Source organism: Cygnus olor, chromosome 4 (assembly GCF_009769625.2).
Source record: "Cygnus olor isolate bCygOlo1 chromosome 4, bCygOlo1.pri.v2, whole genome shotgun sequence".
NCBI classification, from domain to species: Eukaryota; Metazoa; Chordata; class Aves; order Anseriformes; family Anatidae; genus Cygnus; species Cygnus olor.
In genome coordinates, this window is record NC_049172.1 from 66,427,817 (window position 1) to 66,451,941 (window position 24,125).

Consider the following 24,125-nt stretch of genomic DNA (forward strand, 5'->3'; position numbering starts at 1 on the left):
TCTGGATACAAAGCACAGAGTCCTACAACTCCATTCTTCCCACACTAACCATTTTGAAGAGAAAAAAATAGTACATCAACACTCTGAAAAGACTTCTCCAGATAAGGAAAAAATGCAGTCTTCCACTCAGAGAAAAGAATTCAGAGAACTTGAAGAGGATAGGGCAAATCTTCAGACTCCTTTCAGGCTGAGACATTAACTCAGTGTAAAGCAGTGGATAATCTATACAACCTCTGCAGGGCTCAGAATTACCTATAAAGAAGAATTATAAACATGCTTGCCTGCCTCGTAGGAGTGCTGTGAAGCATTATAAATTACTGCTTGCAAGATATTTTAGCTTCTTGATAAAAAGTGTTGCAGAATTGCAAAATATTATAATTTTGATCACTCTACTAACAAATGTATAGGCAAAAACAGCTGCCACTTGAGGATTTCTTCCTCCAAACATCAGCAATAAGTAATTGCTGCTGCTCTGAGCAACAGCAGGTAGCATTGAACAGAAACTCATTTTAGCAAGAGTGCTGCTAAGCAACTGCAAGCTTTTGAATAAGAGCTTTCTGTACAATGAAATCAGGCAATGCAGCACAGTGACGAGGTTTTCTTACTCAGTACATCACGTTGGATACTATTGTCCAAATTTAGAGGACATAGAAAAAAAATGTTCAGGCAGTGCAACAGGTGTGTGTCAGCCTTCCAAGAAATGCAGGTGGGGGTATGTGTTTGTGGGTGGGGAAAGAAGCTTTGCAGGTAGACTTTAAAATGACAATTGGTTTAATCTCGTCAGCTTTTTCTTCCAGAATTTTCTCTTAAGGATCGCATTTGCAGCACTTAAGTCTGATTCTGTTCCTATTTGTGGTGGTGAAATTCATCTGACTTTGAACAGAACTGTTTCTGGATACATTAGAGACTAATCAAGATGCATTAGTTATTTTTTCCAAAGGCAATGAGCATCTGCAATTGATTTGAGTTTGTATCTCAGACCTATTTGTAAATCTGGTTCCTGCAGGGGTCACTTCCTTTTCTGTAAAGGTTACAATGACAAGGAGAACAGTTCTGCTTTACTAAATCAAATGGTACATAAGAGCTGGGGAACAGGCACTGAAAATGTTTGCCATTCAAGTCTCCTCCACGCTCATGTTGTTCCTGGAGAGGACAGAATCAGGGGAAGATACGTGGTAATTGAATATCTTCTCTTTCTTATGTTTAAGTAGCTAGCTGAAAGAACAGTGTTTGCCTGAAAGGCTTAAGGGTATTCCTCATTACTGTCTCCTGTCTGCAACATGGAGTTCATTAACAGTTAATATCCAATGCAAAAAAATGTAATGGCAAGGAGACTAGTCTCAATTACTCTGTTTCAAAATACATGGCACAGATTATTTGCTAATCAGTGCAACTATATTGATTTAACCAGTTTATCTGGAAAGATTTCTGGTAATGCTGCAAATAATAATAATAATCTCTAAATGAAAGTTAGAAGGTTAAATAACTGATTGTCTGATGTTGGATCCAACATATAAGCTTGTTATAATACTTATTTAGCAACACCAAAATAGGGCAAACATAAACATTGTATCTTAGAACAAACAGGATTTAAAATTATTTCCCTCTCTCATTTTCATCATAAAATCTATTTCCTTTGAAAAACACTTAACACTCACTGAAAATAAATAAATAAATAAATAAAACAACTCATACCCACTCATTTCTTAAAACTACACAATACGTCAAGAAAGCACTTGCAAAAAATTAAGACAAATTTTATCCAAGTGGAAGCCATGCTTGCACAGACAAAAAAAGTGAAACACATCTGAATAAGTCTACAGTATCACAGCACGGTTTTGCATTCCTGGACCTTACCTTTGAAGAAAGGGATGTAATGATGTCTGAATGTAGATGTAGGGCTTGGGTGTTGGGGCAGGGAGATGCAGCTACTGGTACCAAGACTCTGAGTACCAGCTGGGGGCAACAGAGAGTAAGTGAAAATAAACTATTTAGTTCACTTACTGAAAGCCACAAATTACAATGCCATCCTTTCTTTTCAGGAACATTTTCCTCCTGATGCTTCAAAAACATATACTTTATATGTGAGATTTCATCTTTCTCTGGTTATGTTTAAAAACATCACAGTAGCCATACTACGTGGCTGGCCATGGACAAACGATTTCAACAGAGAGTTATTGTGTAAAGCCTTGATAATGTAATGCATCAGAAAATATTCCAGAAAAGGAACCACAAAAAGCATAGCTGCACTCAGGGAAATTCTGCATATTAAAAAAGCTGCAAGAGGGAATGATATATGCTTATAATGGATCTAATGAAATGAAATGGGGAGAGCCTTGTCTGTGATGAGAACTGTTTTACAAGTGGGTCCAGTTCTCACTGCTGTTCGTGCATACTGGTAGGATTTAGTTGACAATGTACCAGGACACTCAAGTGCATGGCTAATTTAAGCACTTGAAGAAACGTCCTGGAGTTGTTCCAGCTCTGAAAGTCATACATGTAATTAAATACTTAGAAAAATATTCTTAGAAGTCACTTTCTTTGTTTGCTTTGTTGTAACAACCTCCTGATAATGTATTTGGAGGACAAATAGACAACTATTAAAAATAGCAATTATGACGACTAAATTTTCAGTGAAGCTGTATGACATTAGAATTAATTTGGAATTTCTTTCATCTTTGCTCCTTCCTTTAATAGTGTGCAGCTAAGCTTAGGTATGACACAGCTGCCAGACCTTAAGCACAGACTAATCTTCCCTATCTCTAATAGATCTTTGATCCTCAATCTCATCTTCACTTTACCAAAGACTTTACATAGTACAAATAATTTCTGTTACCCATACAATTTTTATTTCCATTGGAAAGATTAATAATTCCATATTTTTTTCTAAACTAGTTTATAATTATAATGTATCCCCAATGAAATTGGTAGAAACTGAGAAAACAATAGAAATTTTCTGAATTTCTGTGTTTTCAGTTCAGATGATGAAATGGAGAAAAATTAGAATGAATTTTGAGCAATTTGGTTGATCATTCTAAGGATAAAATTCTGCACAGTGTCCATTTAGGAATGGGCATTAGTATGGAGCATCCATGCAAAGATCAAAAGAGGGTGATCCCTCCTCTTTGTGCAGAAGAACATCAATAAACATTGCTGACAGCTTCTCATCTAAAGCAATCTGGACTTCAAAAACTAGTCGTTAGTGCCTCTAGTTGCTCCTCTAGCTCTTGCACTGTGGTGAGGAGAGCCACCACGGACCATAAACCTGCAGTACAGAAGGGACACAATATCACCTGAGCACCCTCTTGGCTTTGTGCGCATTCACTGGTACTATGCTGAACCATGAAAGAGCTGTGGATTGAATATGAGGAAGAATGGGACCAGGATTAAGTCTGTTATATCTTCTGCTAACAGATACGTAAAATAAAGCTTTCTAGATGCCTGTTTTCTTTTTCTTAGTTGTTTATACCTGAGGAATTTTCTCCTTCCTCCCCATGGGACAATCTGTTCACGATAAACAAAATACTAAAATGAACTACGCCTCTACCTAAAAAACCTGGAGTCTACCCTGCCTACAGCATGAGACAAAGTAGGGGAAAAATCTAGAGAACAAATAGGGCTGATTCTCAATTACCTGGTCTGCTGTAATGCTGAGGAGAATGGGACGTTGGAGTGTAGCGACCATAACCCAGTGAGCCGGCAGAGCTAGGACTTGATGTCCTGTACTGTTTGAAAGATCTGTCATCTTGGTCACCCTGAGAGGAAGAGAGGAAATCTATCATTAGGGAAGATAAATCACTTCCAAAGCAGGCAGAATATGCCATTTCACATGTTTCTGTGCTGTGTAGATGGAACTTGATGCTGTTGTAATGCTCCATGCAATCCCAATGAAACAAGGTGGCTTTCAGCTGTAAGCACCTCAACTGCTGTATGACCAAAGGCGCTCTGGAACTGCCAAGATTCACAGAATGGTCGTGTTCACAGGAAAGTCAACACATACATGAATTTAAAACGACAGTATCATTTGACAAGAACATAACACTGTAGAAGTACTGTTTCAGGGCAGTATAATTCGCTACTCTCTTCCACCTTACGTAAAGGTTTAACATACATGGGTAGGTGGAAGGTGAAATAAGGCTAGCGTGATAGTACTATGGTCACTTTGTACCCATGTAAATGGCTGTACAGTATAAGGGTCACAGACAACACAATATCAACACTTGCTGGCTTTACTACATTGCAGAAACTACTGTGTCTGCTGTATAAATTGTCCCAGCACACTGTACTACAAGCAAAACATGGTCATTATTAGCTAGGTAACCTATAATAAATACTCATATAAATATCATTAGAATTAACACTGCAAAATTGTACAATATATAACCTATTTCCCCAAAAAATCCTTCACTACAACTACTTAAAACCATGTACACCCATGCAAAGCCCCTCACTTTCTATAGCTAGTTAAATTACAATTGTAATTTGCACAGTGTCTTAAGGGTAAAAAACATTAAGTAATGAATTAGATAAGGAAATGACTTTGTCAAATAGCTACAAAAGCAAATTCAATTTTCTTGTTTAAGACAATTGAGGAATGGCTTCAGTTAACTTCAGATTAGAGCAAATCAATGTAACCTACAGATGCTCCCTTATGGAAAGTGCTATTCCAAAAAATGCTACCCTCCTCCTATTCCAGTAGGAGTGAGTGAAGAGCATGCTATCCCATAGTAGGTGTTAGCCACTTGTCATGAATTTTGGGACATCTTCAGGCATCTGTGATTCCCACTGGATCATTCATCATTTAAACACACAGAAGGTCCTAGTTGGCCCCATCATCATCTTCCAGATTCCTATCAGGACAACTTAATTATATCTATCCATTCATCTTTAGATTCTTCCTGCCTGCAGTTTCCAATTCGGCTGCTCTGGGACTATCCTTGACACTGGGGATGTACAACATCATCTCAGTCACCACTTTCTCTCCTCTGGCTGAAGTGTCCTCTGTTCCTTCCACGTCACCCCAGACTCAGTGACTGCATTTTCAAAAATATTGAAGATCAGTTTTGCATACTAGTAAATAGCATTATTGCTTAAATATCCATTTCAAAGTCAGAAATTATCCAAGAAAGGGAGAACAACAACTGGCACCTTCCCAAGCATGCGGCATTCTACAGGCGTTCTGCCACCAATTCCTCCACGCTCAGTTTGAAATGTTTCCCCCTCTATGTAGCTATATTCTTTAATACTCATTCTAACCCCTGCAAAAAGAGTTACACGGCAGTATAGCCACATCCCTGGAAAGTCTTGGGGTGATATTTTCATACCGCATGAGTGTTATCTAATGTTCTTTGAAGTTCCAATTGTATGGCACAGTGAATATTTTTTTTCTGATAAAACCCTCTCCAACAAAACTGGTGACAATTTTGAAGAGGATGATGCCTAAGCACCTGATCATAGACTATTTAGAGAAAGACGGGAAACAGCAAAGCTGGATAACCTGGGATAATTTGTATGACATAGGTAACAGCAGCACTGACCTCCATACTAGTGCCACTTCTGGAATTAAACAGCATGACAACTAGCTAACTGATAGCTAATTGAAAGGAAATTATTGTAATCTTCCACAACACCAAGAGTTCATATTGATTATTTCAGACCTTACCTTTTGCGTACTTTTGGTCTCTGTAACGAACAGTCAATCAAGTTCATGAAATCCAATATTAAATAAAGCATGTTTTTATTTTTAAAGTATCAAATAATTTACATTTTGATTGGTTAAATTCTGTGCTTAGCCAATGATCATAGCAACAGTTGGTATTTGTAATCTTTAATGGAAATTTCCAGTTCTTCTCTACTACCCAAATTCTGCAATACAGTTCTCTTTACATATAATTGGAATAATGGAGAAATGAGCCAGGCCTGTGATATTTAATTGAGTTGATATCTGGGAAGTTATGTGAAATGCTTTCACTGCCTGTAATAAGGTGATACTTCTTGAAACAATGACAGGCTTTTATCATTAATGTACATCAAGATACACTTAGACGTTCAGGTATGTGCACATGATTCAACAGTATACGTGTACAAATAGTATAAATAGTTTAACTGGCTGTGGAATAAAAAAATAAAACTAAATAAAAGAGAAAGCCATACCAAGCATTAATTCATGTCAACTCATGCTGGCAGCTTTAAATGTTAAAATAAATCCTGTTTCCCAATGGAATTTATTCAGTAGAGCTTGTAGAAGTGACCACAATACAACCTTTATTTTGGAAAGCTGAAACATGGATGACAGTGGAGATAGATGAATACAGATGACAATCCAGAAGCAGAGCACATATTCAACACAAGTAACACTGTTAAAAACAAATTATAAAACCCCATGCACTGCAGAGGCAGGAGGCAAACCCCACATTTCAGACGCTGCTGGTTATCAGTATGACCAGGTTTATGCATCACAAAATGGGTCAGAACAGGAGAACAAAGGCACTGGGGATTACCTCAGTAGGTGTTGGAGAGAGCAACTGAGGTGACTGCAAACAGCAACACACAACAAATTAGTGATACAAAGTCATGCATGATGTTACTTGTGAGAAGAACTACTCTTAAAACATCAATATCCATGTATAACACATGATATAGTTAAGAAAAATAACTGTCAGGTAAGTTAGAATAATTTTTTATTTTTCTTTGTTTTTAAACAAGGTAAGAAGGAATAAGTTATAAATCCTTTCATATACAGCTGTTGTTGATTTCATTAGTACAAAATCCTGTGGCCTGGTGAGGCCAGACCTGTACCACAGAGTACTGTTAGTAGAAAACCCACATTTAAAGCAGCTGCCTGAAGCACTACCAAAATCTGGATTATAATTTTGTTGCTCAGAGCTAGCTGCTTTAAGGGAAACAAAAATTCCTGTACTATTTTATTTTTAATTAAACGTCATGTAATTTGATAATTTACTGTTCACTCATTTTCCTTTCAAAATTAGTGGGTTTTAAACTTGATTATCTGAGCACAACTCTACTGAAACTCCTGGAGCTGTACATATAGCCAGGATGCTGAAGTTTGAAAATCAGGATTTATTTATTTATTTTTTTTTACCATCCCAAAATCAAGGATGTAAAATATGTAGAGCATCACAAAAATGTGCACGTTGGATTGAGAGCACAGCCCCAAATGCTCTTCCTTGTCTAGGCATCTAGAAACCAGATCCTATTTTTTCTTTTTTAAGATATCACTGAGGTCTTACTGACACAAATAGCTACATCAACATAGACCTACCTAAGCAAGCTTTAATCTAGTGCTACAAATACGGGGGGAAGAACAAATGCAACATGAAACTCAGTGCATGCTTTAAAGCATGTCCATGAGTGAAGGCAGAAAACTGGCTGTAAAGTCTGTGTTAAGATTGGTATCTTAATTGTTATTGGTAAGTAATATATCTAGCTTAAAGCTTGCTCAAATATATCTGTATGCTAGCAACCATGGCTGAAGGGGTCATGCACTCCTGAGCCTCACTTGGGTCTTTGGAAGCAAGCAAGAAAACAGCTGTTTTGTAGGCAGGTTTTGGGCCGCTGGTCCCAAGTGAACCAATGTATCTCCTACTGCCCCAAGGGAAAAGGCCCTCTTTTATGATGTTGTCATTTTTATCATCGTATTTATCTTACGAAAAGGGCAATGACTCCAGCTGTCCTAATAAACTTTTCCTATAGCAGGATAACCACTGAGCTACACACTAAAGGCAGGTGCTATACACTAAAGGCAGCAATACCCTCTTTGATGTTTTTTTTTTGTTGTTGTTTTTTTTTTTTTTTAAGAGCTCAGCTGCAATTGCCTTCTATCCCACTCCTAAAATTGCAGTATTGAGGTTTACAAAGTTTGCAGCCGCTGGATCCCAGTCAAAACTGGGCTTCCACCAAACCAGTCAGTTTCACTGCACCTCTGAGTGGCTGTCCCACCTCTGGCATCTCCAGCCTTTGAGTGACAGCCATGGGGTCAGATCACACCAGGGGTCCAGACAAAACCTCGTGCCTAGCTCAGCCACACAGACACTCCAGCAAAGGAGAGGAACTGCAGCATGTGCCAAGGACCTGCTGAAAGTGGATGGGAGAAACTCCCTCCAGCAGCAGCATAGATTTTTGGCAGGTGAGATGGTTTTATAACCATCTCCTTGAAGCACATGCAATGACTGAGTCTTCAGAGGAGTTGGGCAGAAAGTTGCAGAGCATATGCACGTCTGTCAAATCTAGATGTCACCTCTGAAAGGTCAGATGTGAATGGGCAGTTGAGGAAGGACACAAACATTATCAGCACCCACAAATTTTGACATAGAAAGGAAGTGTTTACACTGTATAGGTTCAGGGTGAGGCAGCAGCTTTCAGTTTTATGAATTCAGAAACCATTAAATACCATTTAAACTCTTTACCAGATATAACCTTAATTTTTTTAGCACTCAGTATAATGGAGCTACTGTGGTTCAGCATTGTACAGGGAGGATTTGGAAGTGAGTCTGCAAGAACTAGTATGTACTGCACTTTACCTGAGAGTAGCACTGGAGACTTCAGTGGTACTGATTAAGCATAAAAGGCAATGGTGATAGCAAGACTGGGACTATTATAAATAGTACTGCTATTATTTCTAGTATTTATTTCTATCCATCCATTTACACCTATAGAGAAAAAAAGACTTCCATTCTAGACAGCATATAACTTACTAACATATCTAGTATATCTGAGAGGTTTAATTTGCAAAAAGCATCTAAAATTATAAAATAAATTAGAAATTGAAACAAAAGGAAGGTATGATTAGGGGAGAAAAGCAAACTTGTATGACAGGAGTTATATACAAATATGCTTCACAAAAAAAAGTCAGAATTAATAAGATTATGTTAAATTAGATTTCATTACCACAAATTGTTTAACATTAGCTCTGCATATGAATAGATTGAAATGCATGTGTGACATGAGGATGAAATTTAGTAAGGGACAGTTGAAAGAAATTTGTGCATAGCAAAGTGATACCATTGTTGTGCTACCAAAATAACATAGTACACTTTAAAAAAAAAATTATGAGAGACATTTGGCTTTGCTTCTGATTTTTGCATTATAATTAGCAATGGCTCGTGTTTCCATGTAGAACTCCTCTCATAGAAAAACATATTTTAATTACATGTCATCTGTTTAAAAAATGATCACAGAAAGCAATTCTATAATTTCCATGAACTAAAAAGTGAAATGAAAGCCTCACTTGTATTTTTAGAAGGCTAAAATGCCTTGTGGGTGAATGGATGACATGACTCAATTAATTGAAGCTATAAGAGATATATATATTTTAATTCTGCACATTTTAGTGTTCAGCAACTTTTAATGATGCACATTAAATCTCAAATTCATATTAAAAAAAAATACCCATGTTTCAGTACCTCCCCGTAACTATGCCTGTCATCTGAAGAGTAACTGATATATGGAGAATAGGAGATCATATCTGGGCGGTCAATGTTATAGATGGCTTTATTTTTAGGAAGAGCAGCCAAATCCCTGTAGTCAAGAATTTCATCTCCAAGCTTTGCCTAAGAAAAGGAGGAAAGAAAGCAATGAGAATAAGAAAGAATATGATCAGGATACAATCAGAAAAGGACAGATATATATAGATAGAAAAGTCATCATCATAATAATAGGCTATCTTTTTCTTTGTGCAAATTTAAGTATCTTATATTTACTACACTATGCTAAATATTACTGTTGCTTTCTTATTAGATACTGGTGCTTTCTCCTTTTCTTTTTCACTCACATTTAGCTAATAGGAGTAGCATGGCACAATTCCAGTTCCCTTGGTTATATCCCGCTTACTGTTAGCTGCATAAAGAGACATGTGGGACAGATATTGAAGTCTTTCTCAGGCAAAACACCCTTCATTTTAAAGTGGTTTTGGTGTGCAGGGTTCCCCTACCACAAGCAGTAGTGAATAATCAAATGTGTATTTCCAACATATACTCTCCAGATGCTGACAAACATTAGTCAGGCCTTTAATTTTTTCCATTCAGCTGTATCCCACAACTTCACCTCCTTTCCTGACTATTTCTAAGTAGCCCTTAATTACAGGTCACAAACCAGCAGATGACGGATTTGCGCTGTGGTGGATCAGTTGGAAGATCACAGATGCCACTTAAGTAAAGTTCAAATCCTTTCAGGAGACTCACACAACCAACAGAGGAAAAAAGCTTGCTCTTTCCTAGCTGTTTCACTCTCCATTCTCCTCTTGCTATCCTTATTCCAAAAGCATGATTATCAAAAGCCACATTTTCACAGATTATCCTTAGGATAATGGTAACTTGCAGTAAAACCGTATCCAGCATGTATGTACTAGGCTTGTAGATATGATGACAAGCCAGCCACACTGAGAGGAGAAAAATGGGCAGCAAAATTGTCTAGTTCCTACCTCGGGCTTTACGGAATGATAAGTTCTTTGCTGGCAGCAAAATGATGACTGAATCTCACTTTTCTCTGGGAACTCACCGTTCTCAGTACGATCAGCTGTAAAACTGTAATAATGCTTTCCAAATGCAAAAGATATGAAAGTATCCAAGATTTATGTGTGTGGTGATTATCTCTTTACTCAGTATAAGATAAGAAAAGTTCAATAGATTTTTCAGGGAAGTTTTCTTTTAATTATACAGAAGTTTAGCATGACAACTTTCATTTATCCCTTTTCCTAAAACAATGTATGAATTGTACAAACATAAGCAACATGGGAAGGAGGAAGATTTTTCTTAACTAAGAAAGTGGAATGAAGCCACCATAACCAACACATACTCTCATCTTCAAAACTAATGATAAAATGTTTTTTAATGAAATATTTGATTCTTAAAGATGACAATGTCCTACAGATATCACTTTTCTTGCATCTTAAAGAGGACAGAGGGTTCTACAGATATCACTTTTCTTGCATCTACTTCAAGAAGCTAAAGACCACTGAAAGAGCCCCTTAGTGAAAATAAATCCCTCCCTGCTGAGAAGCCGGTGGCAACCTCTGATGCAGGGACAGGTCATTCAAAGATCAGAAGCCTGTCTGGCAGGTCTGTTCTAGGAAAAATTTGGGCAGAACTGTAGCTTACAAGGAAGACCAGGGGGGCTGTGATAATTTCTTTTTAAAGGTATCCAGGTTGTGCAGGTTATTCTAGTGAAAACAAAAAAGTTCAAAATTGGGAATATGTGAATTACAGTAATTTTAGCCCTTATCTCTCTGTGTAGAAGTGCATTTTTGGATCCTCCCACAAAACTTCAAAAATATCAAGAGTAAAACTTACCTACTTACAAAATTCATGTCGCTCTAAATACCCAAACGTAGGAAAATTTGGATAAAAAAATGCCTTAGAGATACAGTTGCTTTCTAAACACTCCATTCTACAAGCATTCAGCCTACGTTTTCTATTTTATTTTTACCTACTTTCAAATACTTGAGTGGAATTTAAATATTCTAGAGATGACTCAAATTACAGCTAAGAGTCTTTAAGCCATTTTTTCAATAACTGGTATTTTGGATTCTGTTAAAAACATGCTTTAAGTTTAGAGTATCTTTTTCATTTGGACTATGTACTTCTACAATTGTATAATAACAAATATGTTTCTGTATGAAAATATAATGTGATTTATATTCCCAGTATAAGAATGTACAACACATTTTTGTAACCTAAACTAAACCTTCTGGTTAGATTTATCTTTGTAGGGAGCTCCTAAATCTACTTAGAATTTAGCTAAATATAAAAAAGGACTTCTACTTAAGCCCTATTTAATGGCGTGATTTAGAAATTTACTGATTTTTAAGTGGTATGCAGTGAGTCAGAAGGAATGTTTGTACTGGAGTAAACTTCAGTATGGATATAGCTCAGCCATCACTGAAATTAATGGAAAGATGACTGTCAACTTCAAAGGACATTAACCTATGCCCTCTCTCAGTGCAAGAATACACCACAGCCTGATATCAACAGAAGGAAAAAAAAAAGATATACAGTTTTAGTAAAGGCTCTGCATGAACCACACTCAGGTTTAGTTAAAACATGCGTTCTTACTCTTTCCCTAGCTGACCAGTAAACCATGACCCAGAAGCACATCACCCATGAGATGGTTCAGAACAATCATGTCGCTCAGACTCGATGGCTTTGAAAGAATAAGTACTACAGAATCATGGTTCCTAAGTTTTAACTGTTTCTCAAAATGCTCTTTTGTCAAACACAGTTCTTCAAAGAGTTCAACAGCTGTTAATGTACAGTTTCACTAATTGTTTTAATTACACAAATGCATGTTATTGCTGAAAGTGCCTGTCCTGCACATGCTTTACACTCTGCTCTGCCTTCCCTCATCTCCGTTACCATTAGAAACATGGTAGACAGCTGGGTCTTTTTCATGGGTTATTTTCTAATAATAACAAAAAAGCTTTTCCTGGGTTATTCTTCTAGCTGAAAATAGTCTCAAATCTGACTGATCATACCTCTGTGTACCAACTAGCACCAAAGAGGAGACAGGAAGACAGGGCTGGAGAGGAACAGGACCATGTGTAAGAGGGACCTTCCTTTCAGTGGCAGCATGTATTTAGATTTGGCTAAAGCAATCATGAAAGGACCCGAGACAAATTTTGAGCATGTCTGTATGTCGTAACACTCCTATAATAAAAAACAGATGCAAAAGATAGCCAAAGGATCGTTTGGATAATATAGAAGTCCAAAACCATGTTTTTGATTCTTCTTACTTTTCTGTTCATAAAAGCTGAAATAGGATTTAATTGATCTCACGGCCTTCTGACAATTAAGCAGTCATATAAGAGACAGATATAGCAAGAACTTGCACACCTCTGGGAAATCTCTTTTTCGTAATTGGCTCATATTTGGTTGAGAACTTTATTCTTTCACAGCCCCAGATGCCTCTAAAAAAGTATATTACAGTAACAAGCATTAGAGTTGTATGCTAACTTAATGATATCCTTTGAAAAAACAGAAAAAGAAAATGGAGGTTTGTCCTTGACTGTTAACAACCTATGAAGCATATTTAAAGTGATAATCACAAACACCAAGAAAAACAGTACCATCTAACAGAAAAAATGTCATTAGAAATACATAAATCTTAGAAGAATGCTTATGATTTATAAAAGCAATGAAGCAGCACATGGCTGGAGAGATAGAGACCATCTGGCCAAAGAAAATGTTTACGCGATAATAGTCTTGTACCACAATGAACTGTCTTCATAGCAGTCATGGCAATGACATTTTTTTAAGTGGGAATATACCCTGGTATGCAAAAGCATGGAGCTTTACTGGAAGGAGAACTCAGAAGCACTGATGGCCTTTTAGATAAGGGGCAATTCCTACACTAGTAGCTCATATAAAGGGTATATTGCTTTCAAAATTATTTTTGTTTGAAGAAAGAAGACAAGTTGGCTTCAAGGCACTGTTTCACTTGTCCCAGTGCAGTAAATAAAACTCCTTAACTTTAGTATAACAACCTCTCTGACAGTCAATCACATCTCCAGCAGTTCCCTCTGGTACTATTCAGTGAAAAAGACTTACCTGTCTGAGGACAAAGAAATCTTTGACAGGACAAAGAATAGTCCTGAGAATACTGAAGACCTCACAGAGATGTTTATACAGATGCCACAATTCTGTATTTTTTTTTTTCATTTATTGCTTACCAAGTGGTAGCCTTGAAACTTTGCTCATGAACAATATCTACAGCAATTATTACAACTAAGGTACACCTGGTACTGAAAAAAATACTCAGCAAATAAGCTTTTATCATATTTGTGCAGTTATTTTAAACTCTCTGAGCTCTCCAGAGCTAGCACTTATTAGACCAGAAACACATCAAAGGTGCCCTGAGGTTAGGGACTGGAATTTGTAGAGGCCTGAGTCCTGTAATCATACACAAGTGTTTTCATAAGCAATCAGAGGCAGGCTCAAAGGCTTGATTTAGACGAGTAGTATTCAAATCTAAGCTTGTAATCTACCTGTGGGCTGTACTGTTTACTTAAACTTTTCTTTTTAGAAAGCATTGTGGTATTTTGGTTGCTGCGGTACAAAACAGTTCTAGTGGTAATGTAAGTGCTATAAATACACCACAAAAAATAACAAGAAACTGCCAAAAGTCTGTTATGGTAAAGGCAGTATTCAAACATTTTAAACATGAGTAAGTAAATTCCATTTTAGAGGAATCACCAACTATAGTGGTTTGGATACATTAACTTTACATACATGTTAAACTGTAAGAGGAAGTATGGGCTTTTTTCCCGATCTCATGGAATGCATTTCACAGTAAAATACTTACATAGATCACACGGCTTGGGGAACCTGATGTACTTGAAGCAGGTACAGAAATAATACTCTCAGAGGAAGTCCTTGTTTCCTGTGGCAGGAGAAGATATGTGAAACAGAGGAAATAGGGAGACAGGACAGAGACATTTCTTTTAATTTAACGTTTACCACTTAAAAATGACATATTTAGCTAAAAATGTACAGGCGTATCAAAAACTTGCAAAAAAAATGTACTTAATCCAATTGATAATTTTGAAAATGCAAAATGATTTTACATACAACTTGCTCTCCTCTCTTCCTTTCAGAAGAGAATGGCCTGGGGCATTCCTAGGCTACCAGGACAGCCTTTGGACACTATCAGAGACATTACAGGAGCACTGCATCTGGGGTCACAAGATGATTTGTTTGCAATATTTTTACTCTATGGTTGTAATGTCAAACCAATTCACATTGCTACTGGAACGTGTCATGGCACTGTGTCATTCACTCAGAGCAAACGGCATGACATCCTGCAGAACATCCTGAATCAGATAACCAATAGGTTAGCTTTGCCCTCTCCAGTTGTAAGAGATTCATTTCAATATTCAGCTAGTTTTTTTCTGTTTTCAATCATTCTGGCATTCAGTGACAGATCATTATTGCTTTTGGTAGATTCCTTTATGATGGTAAATATAATTGCTAAGTAACAAAGGGTTGTGAGAAACAATGATACTAACAATGAGTGAACAGACCTGACATTCTTAACTGAAGTTTAAACAAATCTTACTAAGAGTTTTATACCCTATTTTTACCCAGATATGTTAATTTATCATAAAATATTTTTTCCCATCTATCTAAAACTGTCCCTGATTGCAAAAAGTAAGAATTTTGCCATTTGTTAAGAATGACTGTTATTTCCTATTTCACCAAATGCAGACACTTCTTATCTGGAGGTTACAACTGCTCAAACCCTTTTAGCATTATTAAGCTGTCAGGTCAAGGTGGCACCCTTCCTACTACTTATCTTTTCTTGAAATACTTGCTAGCTTTTAGAAGTGATACGTGAATATACCTTAACTCAGAAGTGTCTGTATGGCAGGTATTAACAAAATCTGAAGAAAGGCCCATATTATTCAATTTGTTGGCAGAGAACCATAAAACAAATGTTTAACACAGCAATCCCTTACCAAGTAGCGAAACAATGATCACTTCATAACATAGCATTTACAGAGAGGGGTGGAACATTATTTGTAATTGTTAAATGTTTTCACATGGAACAGAAAACTCTTTAATTATGAAGTAGCAAGAAAGAATGGCTAAAAGTAAAAATTCCATAAATCATACAAATATATCTATATATCTATATATTCTTCATCACTTTGATGAACTTTGATTTCTTCTGCCATTTCCAGCTTTATCTCTTCTGTTTACTCATTCTTCCAAAATTTTTCTTTTTGCTGTCACGCTTTTTCACTTCTTCTTCCCTTCTACTCCATCTCCAAAGTTTTGTAGTGTGCTGCTACTTACTCCTCCTACCTTTGTTACCTACTTTAGTTACATGCTGTGCTTATATTTGTATAAATACATAGGGAGATGACTTTTTAGAAACAACACTCTTCACAGATTGACCAGAAGACTGCTCAACCAGTATATCCTATTCCCAGCTTTACTAGATATACTGAAAAGTCCCTTACTACCCAATTTGAAAAAGCATCCTTTCTTCTTTTTTTGTTTGTTTCATTAATGAATGTAATGATCAGGAAAAAAAAAAAGAAGAGAGGAAAACCCCCCAAAAAAGGAAAAATGACTAGGCTTGGAAAAACTCCTTGAGTTTCATTCTGGTTTTTATTTGTACTTAGGCAAGACTCCCGCTGACTTTCAGATACAGATATCTTCCTCTGCTGGGGAAAGGGCAGACTCCCAGCACTCAGGAGAGATGTGTCATGAATGACATGTGTCAGCCTCTACACAATATATTACAAGCATGCTTTCTCTTCCTTGGTGGGGAAGAGACAGCCAGTATGAACCCCGTACAGTAGTATCCACTGTCTGTCTTTGAAGGAGATAAAAAAAAAAAGGACTACTACACTTTCAATAAAGTACATTGGGTTTTAGTCCTGCAATTTCAGTTACTCAGTCAGAATAAAATCCTTAGGAAGCCTGAAATGCTGCATAATGCTATTAGACTGAATCAGCAGCACTTATTAAACTGAAATATTTTGACAATACACCTTTTTTTTTTTTTTTTTTTTAATATATATATATATATATACTGAAACACCACTTACTTGGTATTCAGAGCCTGCCACAGAATGCCAGAGCAATCACTTCCCTAACACATGGGTACAAAAACTACAGCCAAGATCCTTCAGGGTAAGGCCCAAAAAAGATTTTTTCAAAACTGTAATTTAGTCAAAGTTGCACTTGCTAACACACCAGATTTGTAAACACTCTTTTTATAGCTGCTGCCTCCTGTTCTGACTTGTCCCATGTGACTTGTGTCCAAGCCTTCATGAATCAAAGCAAGGCTTTTTTGAACAGGATACCAAGGATACCACTTGGAGCATCAGAGAAAAGCAGAACTGAAAAGCTCCATAGTTGGCCTCTGCATTAAATGAGATAGTTGCATCTCAGTCCCACCACTTCAGAGAGATCATTTCCCCAGCTACAGATTAATTCTTCATTTCCTAAGGGCAGCTTATTCATCTGCTAACCTTGTAATTATTAATGTTGCCAGAACAACCCCCTCTTCCCTTTGCACACAGACAGATGCACAAATCATCCAACTTAAGGAGGTACTTCAAGCCAGAGATTAAATTAAGTTGTGGCTGGCTTGCCAACTTTTTACAAACAATAAAAAAGAAATTCCAAGGAGAATTGGTACTTTTTCTTTTTTTTTGTAAAAACAAATTAAGTGAAAGTCCTCTGATCTTTTAAATGCAGAGCCACATAAAAAGAGAAAAGGTCATGCACTGATTATATCATAATCAGACAGAAGTTAAAAATTAACTTTATTTCTTCATATTTTCATATTTTTCCTATTAAGCTTATATATATAACTCTTAGGTCAGGATTGTCCTTTAATCACTAGTAAAAGCAGAATATAAAACACTACTTTAACCAAATAGATTTCTGTCATTAAAGTTTAAAAATCCAGTAGTGAAAAAATTCCAAATATTTCCCTCTACATCTATTACTACTACTACCAAAAAAAAAAAAAGAGGGATAGAGAATAAAATTTTAAAAGTGTAAAAATAAGTGTATGAAAGTGTAAAAATAAGGTATTTTTACCTTGTTTTTTTCTTCAGCCTTGGCAGCCTGTCTACAAACTGGATGCCAGATGGATGTACCTGGAGAGTAAGTTTAAAGTTTTGCTCCATTCAGTTACCAAATAAGAGGCTTTTATAAAATACAGCATGCTAACTGATTTGACTGCCATCACAATTTTGTGGATACTTTCAAAGCTAAAAATGACTACAACTCATTATCAGTAAAACTGACCACATACATTTTAAAGACTAGGTGCACTTCAGAAAGCTACATGGACTTCAATATGTGAAATTAACATCAAAACCTGTGTCCTAAGAAACATTATACGGGATCTCTGGAACTCCTCCAGCCCGACCTCCTGTTCACAGCAGATCACATTTCAGAAGGCAGCTCAGGGCTGTGCCCAGTTGGGTTCTGACCATCTCCAAGGATGGAGATCCACAGCACTCCTGGACAACATTTTCCACTCTCGTGGTAATTTTGTATTTCCTTATACGTACTCAGAATTTCCTGTTCTCTATTCTTGTAATAGGTTGGCCCAGGTCTTATTAAGGAGGACCTAGTGATGGAATATGGAGTAGAATGTCATTGTGGCATTTAAAACTAGCTGAAAATCCAGTCTTTTTTTTTTTTTTCTAAATTCTTCACTGTACTAACTTTGCACTACATATTTGTGTCATATAAATTAAATATTAAAGAACTGCTTTAATTTAGGGGAATATCAGAAAATACACAAACAAACTAATTCTATACTGCATATATGTGTTGAATAGAGGACTACAAACTCCAGAGATATAAGTCAACAGAAGTGTGAAAAAGAAACCTAATGGTTTTGAATTTGTCAGAAAGAAAAAAAATCTTTTAAGAGTTCAATATAACATTCAGTATTCATTGTGTTCAATATTCAGAGGAGTGGAATGTGTGTACCTATATAAAATAAAGAATTACATGCAAATTTTAATAGCAGAAAGGAACCTTTATGTTTATGCCAGGCTGACATAGGACAAGACACAAGCTAAAGCATTTCTCCACATAGATAAATAGTATCAGTGCACTGCAAGTTTTTTCTGAGTAACTGGGAAGTTGAGAATTTCTGTTATAAATGTTTAGTGTTTAGACTGGGTGGAGAGCACCAAGAGGATTTATAGGAAATGCTTTGTTTTCACAGCAGTTTGATAGTTTTCCAGGAGATAGTTTGATAGCAGTTTCACCAGTAGATTTTGGAAACAAGATAGAAACAGAAAGTCTATTTCCCAGAAGACAGATGGAGATCATCAGAATTCAATTCACAAGAATAATCCAGATGAACCCAGACTCAAGCAGTAAAAGATTATATGCAATTCCTGACTGGATAAATTAAGTTTAATAAGTCACTGAAGTTTTCTAGGGACTGAACCACTAAGAAATGGTTTTATAACACCTTCAAATTCAATGCTAATTTATGTTCCAATTATGAATGGGTCTGAGCTTGCCCACTGAAAGAGTTTGTCTCAAATGCCACATAATTTGATGTAAATCTTCCAAGTAGTTCTAAATAGTAATTAGATCAACTTTTTTGAATGACTTACTCCTGTCTGTGGTCACATGAAATAGGCTAGGAAACTTTTCATATAGAAGAAAAAGTCATTTCACCCCAAAGTCATCTGCTGGATGTCTATTGAAGACTCAATTTCTGCTAAGGAACATGCAACACCTAAGGGAACTTTACATGAGTTTATTAAGAGGAGGAAGAACATGTTATAAACCCCTAGGATTTTTTTTTTAATTATCTAACTCATCAGGTCAGGCAGTTCAAATAACTAATCACAGATCTTTCACGAAGTTAACACTTAACAAAGTTAAGTTTTTCATTAAAGTTTCTAATGGAAACTCCTCTTTACATGAAGACAAAAAGCGTATGATAACAAATTGGTAGGAATGTTTCATGTATCAGGAAATAAAGTGAATAAGATGGGTCCAAGTTAGTAGGACCAGAGCATAGTTTTTTAGCTATTGAACTGAAAATCTGGACAGAAATTAATATCCATCCTTACAACAAACTAAACTTAAAAGGATTCACTGCAAGGCAATTTCAGACAGTTTGAAATCTAGAAACAAACCTGCAGTTTGGTATCTTTTTTTAAAATATTGATTTCCCAGGGGGTTTTAGCATTGCTAAGCTACTTTGCAATTGGAAGAACCACAGCATTTTCTGGCTCCTGAGAGACAACGCATGAGCACAGGCAAGAATCATTATGTCCTTTAATGAGATAGTTCTTGTTGTAAACCAAAGTGACAATAAAATTGTCATTTTGAATAACGTACTAAATTCTAATTAGATCTTACTGAGACCACTGTTTTGTTTTAAATAAAGTCAAACTTTTCCAGCTTAAAGAATGATTTCTAAGTACTCTTCTAGAAAACTCTGGACAATTGCATAAGTTGTAATACAGACCTGGGCAAGCATGTGATTTTGGGATAATACACCAACCTTGCAGTTCCCACATCCTACTGAGTTCCTCTTCTCTATTTTGTTTTGAAAACATAGGCCCAGTCAAAAACGTAGGCAAAAGCCTTCATTTTCTCTGGTGACCAACCCTATATTTAACTGTGTATACAGCTTTTCTCTTTGATCAATTTAGTACAGCTAAAATTTGCTACATCTGAAACGCAGATTTTAGCTTATATCTATGTTAAATATTATTATTATTATTACTGAATAAATTACAGATCAAGTCATTCCTATTACCACTGAAATTCCCTGACAAGAAACACTGAATTTTTTCTGTGCAAGCTCATGGCTGTCTCCAGTACAGACACTGTCTGATATAGGCTTCAGATCCATGGCATCATCATCACCATTCTCTGAGGGTAATTAGGCCTGACTAAGAACTCAGGTAAGGTTCTATAGACTTTCTCCTTGTATGTAAATGGACAGTGGGTACAGAATTGGTGTTACATCAGGAATGGTAGCTTTAGGAAACCTCCTGTCCTGCATGTGTGTTAACTTTCATGTGGAAGTCTTATCACTGCAGAAAAGCACATTTTCTAGTAAATGGAAATGTTCATAATCTTCACTGTCAAGCACTTCCATCTGCATGAAAAAAAAACTGCTACTGCTCATTCTTCCTGTGATTCCCACTTGCTCTGTGATTTAAATCAAGAGAGAAGTAATAGTGAATAAGAATAAATAAGTTTTGTTGCTGTTGTTGTTTTTGCTTTTCCTTAGCCTACATATTGCATTCTCCACTTTCTTTGGTAGTTATGAAGTAAGAATATGCACAATAAAGCTCAGCCATGTGAGCAGGTATGGACAAGAGGGCATGCTGTCTGGTGTAACTGTTCTATTACTTTCCTTTTTTTTTTGTTTGTTTTCTTGTTTGTTTATTTTACCTTGAAGATACATTTCTTCTCCTTCTGCAAACATCTGACCGCACCTGACACATCGTGCGCAAGTTGGGTGATAATGTTTTTCTCCCGCCTGTTTGGGAAAAAATGTACAGTTGAGTAAGTATACTGACCAGTTTTGCAGTTTCATTATGAGAAGGGTTTTTCTTTCATCATCTAGAATATGTTTAATTACAGTAAATTAGTTAGTAGAGTTAATTAGTTCAACAAACTACTAGAGTCACAATGCTTATTTTTGATTTTTGATTATAGACACTTTACTTTATAAAATGAAATTGTGGTTTTCCCTACACACATACACAAAAAAAGTAAAAAAAGTTAACACGCACTAGTTAAGTTTGTGAATTTATGTAACAAAAACAATGCAATATAGAGAACACATTTTCCTGTAAACAATCATACTGTGCATCAAATGCAAGGTAGCTTAGGACTTACCAGCACAAGGCAGGTGGGAGGTCATAACCTTGAGCATGGATTTGCAATTCATTGTACACTCCTCGCAACCCCCCTACACATAAACTCTTAATGCTTATCAAGAACCATCTTCTGCAGGGAATGTTTGTATCTGCTTTGAAAGTGAAGTGTCTTGCAGGTAACAGGTACTGAAGTTCATCCATGAGGGATGTGTGGCTGGGCAATAGCACTGTGAGTTCAGAGCTTACACTTCCAGGTACTGTGCACTAACTTCCTCACATAGAGAAGCCAGGAGCTTTGCCAAGTAATCTTTGTAATTTAATATCACTGTTTTCATTTATTGGAATGAGAACAGAAATTTGCTCAGAAAAGGTTAGTAGGTCATCAATTTTCATAAGTTTCAATTTCCAATTATCTTATAACCCCATTAATTTCAACTGTTTCACCACTCATTTCAGTGTGTTTTTCAAGAGGAGACATCGAAAAAAAAAAAAAAAAGAAGAACAGGAACAAGAGATTTATGCAGCAAACGTTTTGGTAGCTTGGTAACTTTTTGGCCAAAAAAAGCTTGGTAGCTTTGTTAACTTTTTGGCCAAAATTCAGTTCTGTGGTCAACTGTGGGCAAACTTGTTAGCTCTGGTTCCTGTTGGCAAGGACAGCAGCAACACAAGGCAATGAGCCAGTGACAAAAATAGCATCCAGGGAGTTGTGCTCTTCTGAGTAAGTAAAGTGGGCAAGTGACACCCCTTGCTCCCCCATCTCGCCAAATGTACCTCCTGAACCATCTTTCAGATGACACTCACAAAACAGAAATGTTAAAACAATGAAGTGTGAAACATTCTCCCTGCACTGCTGTGTGTACACATACACGTAACAATAGAATGGTTTAGGTTGGAAGAGACCTCTGAAGGTCAACTGGTCCAGCTCCTGTGCTCAAGCATGGTCACCTAGAGCAGGTTGCTCAGGCCTGCGTCCAGGTAGCTTTTGAATATCTCCAAACAGGGAGATTCCACAAACTCCATGGGCACCTCATGCCAGTGCTCGGTCACCTGCACAGAAAATAAATACTTTCTGATGTTTAGAGGGAACCTCTTGTGTTCCTGTTTGTGCCCATTGCTTCATGTCCTAGCACCAGGCACCAATGAAAATAGCCTTGCTTTGTCCCCACTATACCCTCCTTTCAGGTATACAACCGTCTATGCACAGTTCTCACCCACAACTCACGTGGTCCCTACATATAACAGATCCGTGTCAGGTTCCACAACCCAAAGCCAGCTCTTGTATGTGCTCCCAGCAGCCCTTGTTCTTCAAAACCCCTATGGAAGCAAAAGCCAGATCTTGTCATCTTCTCCCTCTTTGACCCTGCATTATTCTGTGTGCAACAGAATGGCTCATGGTTTTGGGTTTGAGGTCAATGTGGCTTCCATCATGAAAAAAAAAAAAAAAAAAGAGAGAGACCAAGTAATTCTAAAGTTGAGTCTGACTCCAACAGAAGTTCTCCTTGAGTTAAAAATATGAAAATTTAGTCTATGTTGAATGTTTCAGAGCCTGTTAACCTGGAGATGGTTGAAAGGGCTACTAGAATTCTGTGTACATTTAACAAATTACTATCAAGTATTGTCCCACTATCTTCACCATGTAAATATGCTCTCAAAGCATTACACCTTCTGTTAATCTAGAAATTTTACACTATTACTACAGGGATGGCTTATCAATCTTTTTCATTGAATGAATGTCAAAGCCTCCAGAGGTTTTTGTGCTGAAGAACATTATCTGGGTCTGGGGACTATTTTGCCATTTGCAATTTGAAATATGGGAGCATAATTTAGGTTAAAAAAATCTCGTTTCTACTTCATAGAACCACAGAATCATAGAATGGTTTGAGTTGGAAGGGGTCTTAAAGATCCTCTAGTTCCAGGCCTCCTGCCATGGGCAGGAACACCTTCCACTAGACCAACTTGCTCAAACTTAACCAATGTAAACTTCATGCACACCTGAAAACTCGTTCCTATTTTTTAAACCATCAACAAGGAAGAGCAACGCATCACATCAGAATTACCATTTTGAAAACAGCTTTGTTCTAGTTCACTTTTCTTTTTTATGATACCATTTGTGCAAACTGCTGAGTGATTTCTGCAACGTAAGGAATGGAAGTTGAACACTATTTACTATGTCAACACCTTAAGTTATCATGCCATTAAGTATCAGTATTGGGTTTAAACCTCAGAGGTTTAAAATTGCTTGCATGAATGCTGGTGTTTAGCCACAGAAGGGTATTAAACTATCACCAGATGAACTTAAATTTATAATATTAAGCTGGAATGAAATATAATTTCCCCTGGAAGATTCATATCACACAAGCATTGCTAATGCAATGTATAACCTCAATAATTCAATTGCTTTGGCACAGCTGATATAATTCCCAGGCTAACACTACCTAAGGGAGTTCAATTACTACTTTGCTAAAATAAACTGTCAGAATACATTCTCATATAACCTGGATGCATCACAGAATAAAATATAGTTCCCCAAATATAACTACATAACCAAATACATCATTTTAATTCACTCTGTACAGAAAGTAATACTGACTACCTGTAGAATATCAGAGAGACCTCTTTTTATGAAAAATACAACAGAAAAATAAGGGAAGAAAGGTGCAGTGATCCATTTGCTGATGCCCACATCTGAATAATTCCAGTTGATTTTGTATCATTACCTATGAATTAAAATAGGACATACTCAAACTTTTCATATAACTCTTAGTGCTGACAT

General features: G+C 36.7%; 1 protein-coding gene and 1 long non-coding RNA gene across 22 annotated transcripts in view; one reads left to right on the forward strand and one right to left on the reverse strand.

Annotated features, from left to right (window-relative positions):
* ABLIM2 (actin binding LIM protein family member 2) overlaps window positions 1-24,125 on the reverse strand; it is a 141,377-nt gene that overhangs the window by 35,668 nt on the left and 81,584 nt on the right. For 6 of the 20 annotated variants that reach the window (XM_040555727.1, XM_040555725.1, XM_040555728.1 and 3 more), the window contains 7 exons: window positions 20,922-21,009; window positions 17,571-17,629; window positions 14,314-14,391; window positions 9,423-9,569; window positions 6,501-6,533; window positions 3,635-3,755; window positions 1,858-1,956 (listed from right to left, as the gene is read on the reverse strand). In XM_040555727.1, the coding sequence (XP_040411661.1) occupies window positions 1,858-1,956; window positions 3,635-3,755; window positions 6,501-6,533; window positions 9,423-9,569; window positions 14,314-14,391; window positions 17,571-17,629; window positions 20,922-21,009 (625 nt within the window). The remainder of the gene's footprint in view (window positions 1-1,857; window positions 1,957-3,634; window positions 3,756-6,500; window positions 6,534-9,422; window positions 9,570-14,313; window positions 14,392-17,570; window positions 17,630-20,921; window positions 21,010-24,125) is intronic. The other 14 variants (XM_040555739.1, XM_040555732.1, XM_040555745.1 and 11 more) reach the window with 5 other exon arrangements.
* Window positions 1-24,125, forward strand: part of LOC121069481 — a 37,423-nt gene that overhangs the window by 10,275 nt on the left and 3,023 nt on the right. Inside the window, exons 1-3 of one of the 2 annotated variants that reach the window (XR_005819449.1) lie at window positions 17,809-18,023; window positions 20,259-20,425; window positions 20,929-21,035. This is a non-coding gene — a long non-coding RNA (uncharacterized LOC121069481). Of the gene's footprint in view, window positions 1-17,808; window positions 18,024-20,258; window positions 20,426-20,928; window positions 21,036-24,125 lie in introns of those variants that run through there. The other variant, XR_005819450.1, reaches the window with a different exon arrangement.